Below are 14542 nucleotides of genomic sequence, written 5' to 3'. Positions count from 1 at the left end.
GCGCGGAAAAAACAAAAACAAAAACAATTTACCGAGCTATAATTGCCATTTGACCTGACAGTGCCGCGTTATACGTCGCTTCATGTGTAAACTTATTCCACGTCCCTGTGGTTGGATTTTTCCAAATTCAGTGTTGTTGCGTGACTGGACGTTATATGTGCAGTGTTATTTTCAATATATTAGGTGTTTGTGTGACTGCATTTTATGTAAACTATAGTGTTATGTCACTGAACTGTAGCTTGTTTGATTTTTTCTGTCGCTATGTGATTGTACTTTGTGATTATGTGATTTTTTATGCCTTGACTGACTTTTTATGTAACTTTCTTTGATAGCTGTGATTTTGACGAATTATTTTATCTGTGAAAACGAGTAGCCGACGCTGTATAAAAGCGCTGGCATCTCCTAAACAATATATAATAAAAAATGCAACCTCTAGTTATGCGCAGTAGGAACTACGAGCTTACATTTAATACTATAAAGGAGACGAAATAAACACCCGAACACTAATTAAATCTGCAAAAAAAGATAACAGTTCTTGTGAAGCGTACCGTACTTTCTCGTATAATACGATCATTGGATAATGTTGGCTCAGTGTGGACTAGCTCTTGACAAAGTAAAACCTGTGTACTACTGTGTTCCTGACTCGCTTCATTAAACGCTTCGAATACTGTGGGACAGTTTCGCTTCGGGAAACGGTGCGAATTCTTTTGTTTTGCGCATCCTGCAACCAGTATTTTGTTTACTTCTACTACACATATGCGCAACGCGTCGCATGGTTGACACCGACCAGATACTGAAAACAACCTGCATGTTTCCAGCAGTCTAAGTACGAGTACATACAGTACACGCGTGTACGTTAATTTACATAATTAGTTTACATGCACCTATTGCGAATGTGGACTCTGCTGTGCATTGCGTGTTTCTTTTAGATGCGAAAGCATCTTATGCTCGGGCCAGTGTCCGTGCTGCGAAGTCCGCACCCATACTGCGCATGCGCCAACTCTCCCCCCTGTCCTCGCGTGAGTGCGAGGAGGTGGGAGGAGGTGGGGTGGAGGAGATGGCGTGAGCGCTGCCTCCGCTTCGTTTCTCTTCTCCCGTTTCTCTCTGTCCGCCACAGCTGTGCGCTCGTATATAATGCGGCGCGCGCTCGCTCCCTTTGCACTCTCCTTCGCAACGGCGCTATGGACGCTCGCGAAGCTGAACGTAAATGGCAACGCCGTCAAGCGAATCTAGAAACTGCGAGGCTGCGAAAGCGCGCGTTCGCTGTGCTTCCGTCTACGGTGTGCGAAACGCCATGAACAACGTCGGCGCTAGTTGCAGCGGCAGCGCCACCGCCGCGGAGCAGAGGAAGGCTTGGGAATCCCGAACCTAAAAGTCAGCGTCGGCAAGGCGGTAATTCAAACGCCTTGACAACCACCGTCTCATAAGTCACATAAGAGAAACGGAAACTCGATGCCACCCCCCGCGATGCTTTCGCATCCCACCATGATCGCCCGTAGGGAGACATGATGTGCAATTTTTTCATTTTTACTTACATTATTTTTTCCCATAAGAGATTTCTTTCTCCACCAGTATAGCCGCCTTTCTCTGTAAGTGTGAAGCTTTTAAGTGCGGAGCACTTAAGGGGGCCGGGCTGTCGTATGCTGTCGTATGCTGTCATCGTATGCCGTCGTAGCTTGGCGTAACGCAGGCAAAACCACGTATAGCATAGCCATCTGTGGCATATCGAGCGCGCGCTCGCGCCAAGGAGAAGTCTTCTTCTTCTTCTTGTTCTTCGAGTGCCTTGATGACGATAAGTGCGGAGCACTATAGGGGCCCGGCAAAACCACGTATAAAAATAGAAATAAAAAGAGTAAGCAAGCGAGAAATAGAAGGAGAGACAGAGAAAGGGAAAAAATAGGAAGAAAAATAGAAAGAGCAAGAAATAGAAAGAAACAGATAAAGAGAGAGGGACAAATAAACAGAAATAAAGAGAGAATAAAAGACAGAAAAAAAACGGAAAAAGAGAAAAAGAAAGAAAGAGAGGAGAAAAGAAAGACAATACCGAAGAGAAACAAGAAAAGCTGCCCAGCTCCGCACTTTCTTCAGGCATAATTGCCACCACTAGCTGCGTGTAGCTGCTTGGGCCTAATGCGACTATTATTCGGTGCAGACACACCTTGTCGCTCACTAGTTTGATATGCGTCTTTAGCTTTCCCGATTGCAATTGATCAGCAGCAGCCAGTGAGTATTCTATCCGGACAATGACCTGCCGAAGTTCAGAATCAACAAATTTGGGTTATCGTGGCTCGCAGTTTTAGAGTTGATTAAATACGATTAATCGCTAAGTAAGTTAAACATACCGCTGATAACGTCCGTCGTTCTTTATTACACCTCGCGCTTGCCTCGTCCCGAACCTCTGTGTGTTGGCTCGTTTCTTTTAGGTTTGAATAAGGTGGACAAAAAAATGTTATGTGACCGTGCCGCACGCACTGAGGTAGTCATAAAATATGGGCAAGATCGCAAATATCTTATACGCTTTCTGTAGATAGCAGTAGATACAGAAACTGCGATCGGGGAGTGCTTAGCCCGTAACAAAGATAAAGAAGTTAGCATTTCTTGGACCATGCGGAGACAATAAACTTCGCCTTATCCTAAAGTTTAAGGCTGTGGCCCAGCTACACAAGGCACCGGACGCGGTAGCTTCTAAGCTATCTTCAGTCCGCCGCAGGCGCTACTATTTTGTGCGGTTGGCTTTGAGAGCTTTGAGTCAACAGTAAACGCTAACCTCTCAAGCCCTCTCGACAACGGCCGCTGAGTGCGCATCGTGAACTGGAAGTGCTTGATAAGAAATACGCGGAAGTAAACAGTCTGGAGAGGTGCTTCTTCATATCGTGATGGCGACAGTCAAGAAAGAAGGGCAATACACCTTCCGGTCAGGACACTCAGCTTCTAGTCACTGAAAAGCGGGAACAGCCAACTTGGTGAAAATTCTATTATCTGCGCTAACGCTAACCTCCGCTACTCATAATAGCTCCTCAATTTAACGATACTCAACTACAATGCCATTCGTTTATAACTATGCCCAAACAAAAAAAAAAACGTGGCAGGCGGCCTATGCAAACAAGATAGCAGATTTTATTAACCTCTGTAACAAAAATACTTTTTTATTGCTACGTTTGATACAGGGGGGGGGGTATATCTATCTATCTATCTATCTATCTATCTATCTATCTATCTATCTATCTATCTATCTATCTATCTATCTATCTATCTATCTATCTATCTATCTATCTATCTATCTATCTATCTATCTATCTATCTATCTATCTATCTATCTATCTATCTATCTATCTATCTATCTATCTATTTGTGAATTGTTTTAGACACAGAGAAGGTCTTCGATGGCAAGGCTAAAGGCGGAACATTGTCTGCCTGACCGAAGCCTTGTCACCCATACCTTGCTCTTGGGATTTCTTCTCCGGCACCCCAACACTCCGCAATTTTTAGATTTTGTACGTGCTATATATGTAAACACATACAAAACACACACACGAACATACATAAAGGGAGTCGGACCCCAAACCACCGAAAAATATTTTTATACCTACGCCCTTTCTCTCAAGACCCATTCATGACTACATCACATGAAAACAGTAGTTCCTCCTTATGCATCATAAGCACGGACTCCTGTGTTCTGAAGTTCCCTTTCTTGTACGGTTGTTCGACCGAGAAAAAATGCAAATCATATTGACTGACCTCATATTGACGCACCTCTTTGAGCAACCACGCAATTATTTGTTTCCCTCGGCTTGTGTGCCGCTAGCGCGACGCGGCCACGACCACGTGTCGCTGCTATTCGCGGGAGAGCGGCTTGTTCGTTCTTTATTCTGAAGACATTAGGCTTTCTCTCTGTACATCTCGTTCGAACTTCCGCCTACAAGAACTTGAACACGTCACTTCTTGAAACAAACAAATAGAAATGTTTCGGAGCTTTGCAAGGCTCCTATACGCAGTAAACGCAACACAGGAGAGCTTGACAACGACGTTACCGCTATTCTGTGATGGCTAAGGACTTCAGAAATGTTATTGAAGTACGTAAAACTTGCACACGAGCTCTTTGCTAGTAAGCTCCTGCATAGGAGTGCGCAGGGTTCCCTATTAAGGGGGGGGGCAAAGTATCATCGCAGCGCCTTACCCCCCCCCCCCCCCCCCCCACTCCCTTGCATTTGGTCGAGTCCAAAGGACATCATGCTTCACAATGAATGAAAAAGAAAAATGAAGATGAAGCGATGACCTGCTCATCACAATGGCCACTCAGGCTTTGCTGAAGCAAAGATCGGAGGTAAACCGTTCTTGGAGTGCAGCATCAAAGGCCTTCGGCTGCCATTATGGTCAAAAAACCTGCGTGGCCATAACTGAGTAAACGTATTGGCCCCTGCCCCTCTCATGCGCATGCCTATGACCTCGTGTGCAAGTTTGCATTCCATGTATATTTATAAAGGAAAAGAAGTGTGGTCGCTTCCACATGTGATAATGCGGTGGACGTCCTGCAAATACAGTACCATGCTTCCAGTGTTGATGTCCTGTGATGAGGCTACTGGTGTGTTTGTGACTTGAGTTAGTTTGTGTTGTTTCTCCTTTCTTTGTTTCTTTTCTTTAAGTTATTTCCGCTCATGAAGCTTGCCCACTGGGTTTGGATGATTTCGGCAGAGGTCGTGCACACAAAGTAGGCGTGTAACCACGTCGTCCACATGCCCGACGTACAGACAAGATAAGGGGCTTTATCATCATCATCATCAGACTGACTACGCCCACTGCAGGCCAAAAGCTTCTACCATGTTGCGCCAATCAACCCGATCCTGTGCTTGCTACCGCCACGTTATACCAGCAAACTTCTTAATCTCATCTGCCCACCTAACTTTCTGTCTCCCCCAACGCGCGTTTGCTTTCTCTAGGAATCCACTCAGTTACTCTTATTGACCAGCGGTTATCTTGCCTGCGCGCTACATGTCCTATCCATGTCTGTTTCTTCTTCTTCATTTCGACTAGGATGCCGTTAACACCCATCTGTTCCCTGACCCACTCTGCTCTCTTCTTGTCCCTTAAGGTTACACCTATCATTTTCCTTTCCACTGCTCTCTGCGTCCGTCGTCCTCATTTTAAGTTGAACCCTCTTTGTAAGCCTCCAGGTTTCTGCTCCGTAGGTGAGTACCGGTAAGATGCAGCTGTTATTGCTCTTGAGTGATAGAAGCGGCTTCATCGCAATACGATGGAAATTTGAAGTGATTAACAGTGACTGGACAAGAGAATCGTCAGGCTGGAGCCGTTTCGATGAGGGTAATTGTCTTCCCCAAAGCAAGGTGAAGTCACATTCACCGTTCCGCAAGTCACGGTTACTGCTTCCTAAGTCACAGTTGCCGCTCCATGGGGAGCGATAACGTACGAAGTGGCAGTTATATCTTGCAACTATAGCTGCAAGTTTATTACAGTGTGGTAAGATAACACATATGCCAAATATGGTATCTTACCACACTGTAATAAACATGGTCTAACATACAGTATATCTTTTTTTCTGGTTAAGTGTACCGGGTACAAGGCAGCAGATTATCACGTTACCACTGTGGTCTAAGTCAATTATTGTGCGGTAACCGTTTGTACGTGACACTGCAATACTGTGAAAACATTCGCAGGCAGTGGACATCGGCGGTTCCATCTTTCTACACATGTTCGGCGCCTACTTCGGCCTTGCAGTGTCGTTCGTGTTGAACAAGAAGGAGCACTACGATCACCGCAAAGAAGGCTCCGTCTACCACTCGGACATCTTCGCCATGATCGGTGAGGCACTACGGAAATGTGAAAGTCGAGCAATTACCACACGCCGGAAACATATGAAAAATCAATCTTATCTCGTTGACCTGCCACAAAGTCGCCGGTGTTAGAAGCGTCTCACTATAGAGGTCTCATTTGCAAGTTACCGCACTCAAGAGCACGAGCTGTCAGTGCACGTATTACAGCGAGAACTTTTCCCCAAGCTTTCTGGAAAAAGCCTGCTACTACTCAGGTGACCTGTCTGCCTCGTTTAAACATTAACTAGTCGAAGGCGCGAGAAAAGATGTATATGCGATTTACATAGCCAACACATAACGATGCTTCTACGCAATTACGATGTTCACCGCAGGGCAGCTTCGAACAGTAAACACCTTGTGTGCTAACCGCCCTTTTGTCTAATTCACACAAACAGACATAAGATATACCAGCACCAGTGAACTCTGCCAACTATATATTTTTTTTCGTGATAAAAAAAGAAGGAAGATAAAGAACAAAAGCCTTAGTGTTGCTAGTTCATTGTACAGGGCCCGTTAATGGTCATGTTGAAGACTGTGGCAATATTCGGACACCAGGAGATTAAAGATGAATCCGACACACGCGTCATCGCAGACCTACCCATTCGATTTTATGGCATAATTGAGATATTTCTTCCTCTTCCTTGGTGCGCAGGGACGCTGTTCCTGTGGGTGTTCTGGCCCAGTTTCAACGCGGTATCGGCGTACGGCGACGCCAGGCACCGCGCAGTGCTCAACACATTCCTGGCGCTCGTGGCCTGCACCATCACCTCGTACGCCGTGTCGGCGTTGGTTGATCCCAAGAACCGCTTCACCATGGCAAGTATATATACAACTCTCGAGTGACATTGGTATGAAGCATTAAAACAGAAAGTGACTTATTCAAGCATGTTAAACACCTTGTTAGCTGTACCGTCAATATCGCTATTAACTGCACGAGCCAAAAACGCATTTGAATTTGTTAGTCGACCCTGTTGGCGAGGTCAAATAGCCGCCGAGTCTGAAGACAAGTGTTTATACATTACTAAATTAGGAGTGTAGTTTGTTCGAATATGTTACACTCACAGCCTTTTTTTTTTTTTTTGGGGGGGGGGGGGGGGAGTGCGTTGGCAAACTGAATTCGGAAACATATTCAGCGCTAACAGACATGGACGTAAGAGAGACGACACCACAATGCGCTATTGTGGTATCGTCTCTCTTACGTCTTTGTCTGCTAGCGCTGAATATGTTTTCGAATTCTGTTATACTCATCCGCCGTTACACAAGACGCTATCAGTATCAATCGGGCTCAATCGCAATCGAAAACAACTGTGTTACCGGCATAATGGATGTTAAAAAGGAACGAAAAACAGCAACGTTGAAGCGGCATTGCATTTCCAGATACATTCACGCGAGTGCCCAAATACACCCACGCGAATCGTTGATGAAACTTTTATTTAATTACAGAGGTGCTCTCTAATTATCTTAGGTAATGGGGGAAAGAAACACAAGTGAGTGGGCTGAGTAATTATCTCCTGGGCTTTTCGTGGACTGCTGTATATATGACAGTCTTCGCTTTAGCTCGACACTGACTGGCGTGCCGTGCGCAGGTGCACGTGCAAAACTGCACACTGGCCGGTGGTGTTGCCGTGGGCGCAACCGCTGACATGATGCTACACCCTTACGGCGCGTTGATACTGGGTTCCCTGGCCGGAGCTCTGTCCGTCTTCGGCTTCAAGTTCGTGACGGTGAGTATACACGCATCGCTACCGCATTAGCGCCATCTTAATTAAGCGCCTGTGTTTCTTTAATATATATTACCGCGGAACTGGCAATTAACAGTGTATTAATCACTCTAAAATAACTTACGATTTCTCTTTAGTGTCCCTTTTATGAGCTCTGCGTGGTGTTGGTGGTGGTAAAACTTTATTTCCCATAAAGGGGTCCTGAAGGACATCCGGCAAAAAGCTAGGTGTAGATGGCACCTCCAACGCCCTCCAATTCAAATACGCCCATGCGTTTCTCGAAAGGCAGTACCACGTGACTTCTTCACATTACTTCGTTTGACGATCCTTCAGCCGTAGATAAATAGCAGTATACATATATGGTCGCTGTTTTCTAAGAAATGGACAGGTACCTCAGGTAACTTGTGAGACTGTTCTTAGGCTAAAATTGATGAAGTTTCACGTGCCAATAGCATGACGTGATTACAATTTGTAAGTCGCATCTTTGTGGAAAGCTGGGATCGACTTCGCTCCCATTGCAATATGGCCACCGCGCATGGAGTTGAACCGGCACCCTCGAGCTTAACGCACAAGTGCTCGTGCTCATGTGTGATGTTACTAGCTTTTACTCGCGCCCTGCTTTCTTTATGTATTGCGGGTATTACTGGCAGATGTTGGGTTGGCCTGATGTACAGTGGCCAACCATTTCTTGTTCCTTCGTTTCATAAACAAACAAACGACAAAACAAGCAAAAACCAACCAGTGATGCTATGCTGCAATAAATGATCAGTTGTGTTTTGCCCTTGTCCCACCGTCAGTAGCGCCTTGAACGAACGAACTCTAACTGCGTACTTGGGGGCAGTATCGATTAGATCGTCATGGATATTGATCATCATTTCGAGAAAAGTTGAAGCCTGCATCGTTTTGCAAGTGAATCGGAGCGCGGCCTCTGGCGACGAAAGAGGCTCCCGCTGAGACTGTTGTTCTTGTCCATTAAGTCTACGACAACTTCAGGCTATCCAGCTGGATCAATGAACACGCATTAATGATTTCGGAAGAATCCATCCCGGGGAACGTTGTTGACCTACTCAAGAATGCTAGGACAGTGAGCAAACGATGAGCATTTACATCAAGTCAAATAAAAGTGACGTGAAAGAAGAGGCAACATATTATTCTTGACCGACCAAAATTTCCGAAAGTTATTGACTTGCGACGCGACGATGTCTGCGAAGTCTCAAACACAGGTTACACGTAGTTTTAAAGGTCCAGAACATCTTAAAGTTCTCAATGTGTGCTCGCGCTCGTCTGTGTGTGTGTGTGTGTGTGTGTGTGTGTGTGTGTGTGTGTGTGTGTGTGTGTGTGTGTGTGTGTGTGTGTGTGTGTGTGTGTGTGTGTGTGTGTGTGTGTGTGTGTGTGTGTGTGTGTGTGTGTGTGTGTGTGTGTGTGTGGTGTGTGTGTGTGTGTGTGTGTGTGTGTGTGTGTGTGTGTGTGTGTGGTGTGTGTGTGTGTGTGGTGTGTGTGTGTGTGTGTGTGTGTGTGTGTGTGTGTGTGTGTGTGTGTGTGTGTGTGTGTGTGTGTGTGTGTGTGTGTGTGTGTGTGTGTGTGTGTGTGTGTGTGTGTGTGTGTGTGTGTGTGTGTGTGGTGTGTGTGTGTGTGTGTGGTGTGTGTGTGTGTGTGTGTGTGTGTGTGTGGTGTGTGTGTGTGTGTGTGTGTGTGTGTGTGTGTGTGTGTGTGTGTGTGTGTGACAACACTAATAGTGAGGTATGCACACGCCGGACTGGGTTGCAGCCGCTACTGTCCCGAAAGCTGAGGATTCACGACACATGCGGCGTGAACAACCTGCACGGCATGCCTGGCATTCTGGCCGGGATCACCAGCGCCGTCATCGCCGCCAGCGCCACTGAGGACGAATACAACTACAGGTACGCACGAATCTCAGAGCTCTTATTATTATTTTGTGCTCCTCAATTTCGATGAACAGTTGGCCGGATTAACTGTTCATTGAGACGACGTACGCAAAAGAATGCGTCGTTGTTATGATCAAAATATGGAAGTTTGTGCACGGTTCATTCCAGTGTTATACTATACACTCAAACCTCGTTATAACGAACACGGATATAACGAATTATCGGTTATAACGAAGTAAATGAAGAACAGTCTTGTCATAGATACAGTGTTAACAATAAACGTTTATAACGAATTTTCGGATATAACGAAGTTATTTTCGTGGCAGATGTGACTGTTATAATGAGGTTTGAGTGTAGTCGGTTACAAGCTAAGAATAAACACAAGCTCCAAACACACAGCCATCACTGCCCCACCCAGAGAGAATTTGCTTGTACGTTCCATCCAATAACATTTCCTCATTTCCGTGACGTCAGGCACCTTTGGCGTGTTTCAAATAGTTGATGTTCTCATACAGACACATGTTCGCGTCGCTGGTTTTAAGTCGAAAACTTGAACGTCCTGGAAAATTTCATCAGAGATTCTGACACCACTTCTAGCCAAAGGTCATATTTTTTATAGGAACAACGAATCTTAAGTTTTCCATATGCGTGGTACACATAGCAGGGAACAGCGCAGATACACGAGACAAGAGAGGTTGACAGGACTTGGCGCTGGCTAACAACATGAGCGTTTATTTCGTAAGTGCACAAATATATACGCTTCTTGGGAAAAGGAGGAGGAGGAGGAGAAGAAGAAGAAAAACGGAAAGACAGGGAGGTTAGCCAGTTCTCAAATAAACAAAAGATAGAGGGGGGGAAGTCAACGCATGCGTCCCAACTAGTCCATGACGGTGCTATGATCACGTGCGGAGATAGTTAATTTCCTTGTCGGTTAGTGCGATCGATGGTGTGCTTACACATGATGGTCCAATGGAGTGAATTGCGAGTGCTTCATAGATTTCCCGGGCACGGCTATCACGATAACTGCGCAAGATGCGCGTCTGATCAAAATTAGGACTGCAGCCACAGTCGGCACAGTGAATAGCCAAATTGCTTCCAGTACGCGCCTTGAGGTTGTTCTTGTGTTCTCGCAGACGGGCAGCGGCCCGTCTGCCCAACGTAAAGCCCTCCGCAGGACGTAGGTACCTCGTAGATCACTTCGGTCTTGCAAGGCATAAACTGTGTTGCATGATGCTTCTTGCAAGTGGAAGGACTTTGGCGAGGGCCATTCACCTTCCTGCACAATGAGCCCAGCTTTATCGGTGCCGAAAACACCACACTTACGTTTGCACGTGCAGCTGCCTTCTTGATTTTGTGCGAAACACCATGCAGGTATGGGATGACCGCCACCCTTGCCCTGTCCTCTTCAGCACGAGGCCGAACCGTCTTACGGTGCTCCTTCAGGAGGGCTTCTGCCAGCCCCGACAGGAATTGGTCAGAGAAGCCAGCTTTCTTCAACCAAACGGCAGACTTGATTAGTGAAGCTGGAAGCAATTACATGTGGGCAAGACCTAACTAGCGCATTCAGTATTCACCCCGTTCAAATAAGGACCTCCTTCCATTTTCATCGCACCATTCTAAGTTGGTCAAACGGGCTATCGCCATCTCTGCTATGAAAAATGCGCTAGTTAGGTCTTGCCCACATGTAATTGCTTCCAGCTTCACTAATCAAGTCTGCAGGTTGAAGAAAGCTGGCTTCTCTGACCAATTCCTGTCGGGGCTGGCAGAAGCCCTCCTGAAGGAGCACCGTAAGACGGTTCGGCCTCGTGCTGAAGAGGACAGGGCAAGGGTGGCGGTCATCCCATACCTGCATGGTGTTTCGCACAAAATCAAGAAGGCAGCTGCACGTGCAAACGTAAGAGTGGTGTTTTCGGCACCGATAAAGCTGGGCTCATTGTGCAGGAAGGTGAATGGCCCTCGCCAAAGTCCTTCCACTTGCAAGAAGCATCATGCAACACAGTTTATGCCTTGCAAGACCGAAGTGATCTACGAGGTACCTACGTCCTGCGGAGGGCTTTACGTTGGGCAGACGGGCCGCTGCATCAACGACCGTCTGCGAGAACACAAGAACCTCAAGGCGCATACTGGAAGCAATTTGGCCATTCACTGTGCCGACTGTGGCTGCAGTCCTAATTTTGATCAGACGCGCATCTTGCGCAGATATCGTGATAGCCGCGGTGCCCGGGAAATCTATGAAGCACTCGCAATTCATTCCATTGGACCATCATGTGTAAGCACACCATCGATCGCACTAACCGACAAGGAAATTAAGTATCTCCGCACGTGATCATAGCACCGTCATGGACTAGTTGGGACGCATGCGTTGACTTCATCCCTCTATCTTTTGTTTATTTCCTTTTCCCAAGAAGCGTATATCTTTGTGCACTTACGAAATAAACGCTCATGTTGTTAGCCAGCGCCAAGTCCTGTCAACCTCTCTTGTCTCGTGTATCTGCGCTGTTCCCTGCTATGAAGCCAAGCCAACAAGATCAAGTTTACACCCTTTTAAAGCGTGGTACATCTTTGCACAAAAAAGTACTTCGCTAACTGTAGCCGCTTATCAATAAAATACTTTTTTCTCTCTCTCTCACGGTTTGAAAGGAAAACAGCTTGCACGACTCACTCTTACATAGGTGATCGACAAGAGAGCCGCGGTTCTGTGGGCAGCTTGAGCTTGTATTTACTGATAGGCTATAGCCGACTATACATACCCCTTGATTTCTAAGTTGCCTACCCTTTGTATCGTAATTCTGACATACTGCAGCGCGAAAAAACACACAACGGACGCAACACGAACGACGAAGACGAGGTAGGTTTTCGCGCTGCAGTGTGCCAGAATTATGTACCAACCAGCCCAACTCGACACTTTAAACTTTGTATCGATTCATTAACACTGTCTTGGCTACGCAACTTCCTGTCTTCGCGTCAGCAATTTACGGTGGTCATACATTTCGTCTAACTTTTGCGACGTCACGTTCGGTGTTCCCCAAGGTAGTGTGGTATGTCAATTACTACGTATTTTTAATATACATTAACGAATTGCCCGCTAACCTTTCAACCTCATTTAGGTTGTTCGCCGACCATTGCGTCATCTACCGCAATATAAACTGTTTCGATGATCATTCCACTCTCCAAAATGTCCTTGACCCTAACCTACAGGTGGTGCGTAGCTTGGCAGATTTTTCTTTGCGCATATAAATGCAAGTTAATCGCGTTAAGTCGAAGGCGTACTTAAGCATTTCGCTATACGATTAATAATACCATTGTTTCGGTTGCCCCATCGCACAAATATCCCGGCGTTTACCTTTCATCGGATTTATTCCGGACTACGCATGTAGCAGCTGTCACATCGAAAGTCTCTCAATCTCTCGGCTATCTCCGCAGAAACTCGAGCAACGCGCCTTCTAATGTACGCGCATTAGCATATCTTACTTATATTCGCCCACAGCTAGAGTATGCATAATCCGCACGGTCACCGTACAGAGATAATCTGGTCCGTATGTTGCAAGCCGTTCAGAATAAGGCAACGAGATTCATCTCTGGCAGCTACAACTATCACGCGAGCACTACCCGAATAAAACAAGACCTTGCATTTCAGTCACTGGAAGATCGCCGCGTCATTGCTCTTTTATGTCTGTTTCACAGGTACATTCATATTAATAAATTTCACTGTTTGCGGGCCGCTTCATGCTCCTGCGAACACTTCTCGACGCATTCACAAAGCGCGTATAAGTTCATGCGCATTCATGGCCACAAGCAGGCATTTAACTCACCACTACTTAGAGCTTTTGAACATTGGAACGGTCGTCCGGATCCCATTGCATCCATCTCTAATCGTGAAACTTTCCGTGATAACCTGATTTTGTTGCGCGTCAGTATTGCGTAACGTTATTGCACTTTGCCGTTTGTAGTGTTTGTTTTGTTGTTTTATTTTTTGCTGCTTTTTGCTCGTATTTTTTCTGTCTTGTAATTATTGATGCCCCTTTACTCAATGCCCTTCAATGGGTCTGGAAGACATTTTGAATAAATATCCAGTACAAATTGCAGCCGCTAATTAGGGCTGCTAAGGTACGTCGCCCGTGGGTTGGGGGTTGGCTTGCCCTCACCCCCCCTCCCCCCCCTTGACGAGTTTGGGGCGTGGGTCAGCCCTTCCTGCGTGAGGCGAGAGGGTATACGACCAAAAGCTCAGAATGAGGACGTGACCGTTCTGACATGGGATCGTCCTGTTGTACTAATGTATACACTGCGGTCACGAATAATGCAGTATTTTGTAGCAAAAACAAGAACGTAATAAAAATAAAACTCAATCGCAGCCTGTACACTCTGTATCCGGCACGGGCGCCCACGGAAAACTCGACCGAACTGAGCCAGGTGCTGTACTACACGGTCGAGGTGGTTGCTGGAGAAGGGCGCACGGCGGGAACGCAGGCGCTCTACCAGCTCGCCGCCATGGCCTGCACGCTCGCCATCGCCGTTGCTGGAGGACTGCTCACAGGTTGTTATTTGTTGTTGTTGTTGTTGTGGTTGTTGTTGTTGTTGTTGTTGCTGCTGTTGTTGCTGCTGTTGTTGCTGCTGTTGTTGTAAATTTATGAAAAACCGCAAAAATAGCAAAAAGAACCGGGCTGCAATTGTATTCTGAAAGGGACACCGCACTATATAACTGTACGGAAACGAAAACAGGACAGGAGAGGAAGTAGAATAACAACACATCGCGTCTTTAAAAAGTACTACATGAAGAAATACTTGTGTGGACTGCTAACTGCTTTGCTATAGAGTACGTTTGTATGTTTGCGATCGGATGGGTGTATGTAGTGCATTTATATGTTTGTTTGATTCTTTACCTTTTCTTGTTTCTTTGTCAGTTGAACGACGAATTTATGGTTTTAGCAAAATCGGCTACGACGTACCCTACGTTACCATGTTTTCACGTCCAAATAAAAAAAAATAAGTATCGCATGTGGAGTACGCAAGTGTACGAGCATTATCGACGAGTATCTATAGTCCAGCGGTTGATAGGAATTCCAGGACAGCCTTGTGACACTTGCTCCTGCACGAACATTCGGAAACA

At 46.1% G+C, this 14542-nt stretch overlaps 1 protein-coding gene across 1 annotated transcript in view; it reads left to right on the top strand.

The window, feature by feature from the left end:
- Window positions 1-14542, top strand: part of LOC119393853 (ammonium transporter Rh type A) — a 50602-nt gene that overhangs the window by 34209 nt on the left and 1851 nt on the right. The window contains exons 5-9 of the mRNA XM_037661033.2: window positions 5673-5817; window positions 6481-6644; window positions 7415-7552; window positions 9317-9450; window positions 13788-13969. Coding sequence (XP_037516961.1) covers window positions 5673-5817; window positions 6481-6644; window positions 7415-7552; window positions 9317-9450; window positions 13788-13969 — 763 coding nt within the window. The remainder of the gene's footprint in view (window positions 1-5672; window positions 5818-6480; window positions 6645-7414; window positions 7553-9316; window positions 9451-13787; window positions 13970-14542) is intronic.

This window comes from Rhipicephalus sanguineus, chromosome 5 (genome assembly GCF_013339695.2).
Source record: "Rhipicephalus sanguineus isolate Rsan-2018 chromosome 5, BIME_Rsan_1.4, whole genome shotgun sequence".
NCBI lineage: Eukaryota > Metazoa > Arthropoda > Arachnida > Ixodida > Ixodidae > Rhipicephalus > Rhipicephalus sanguineus.
This window is presented reverse-complemented; position numbering and strand designations above follow the sequence as displayed.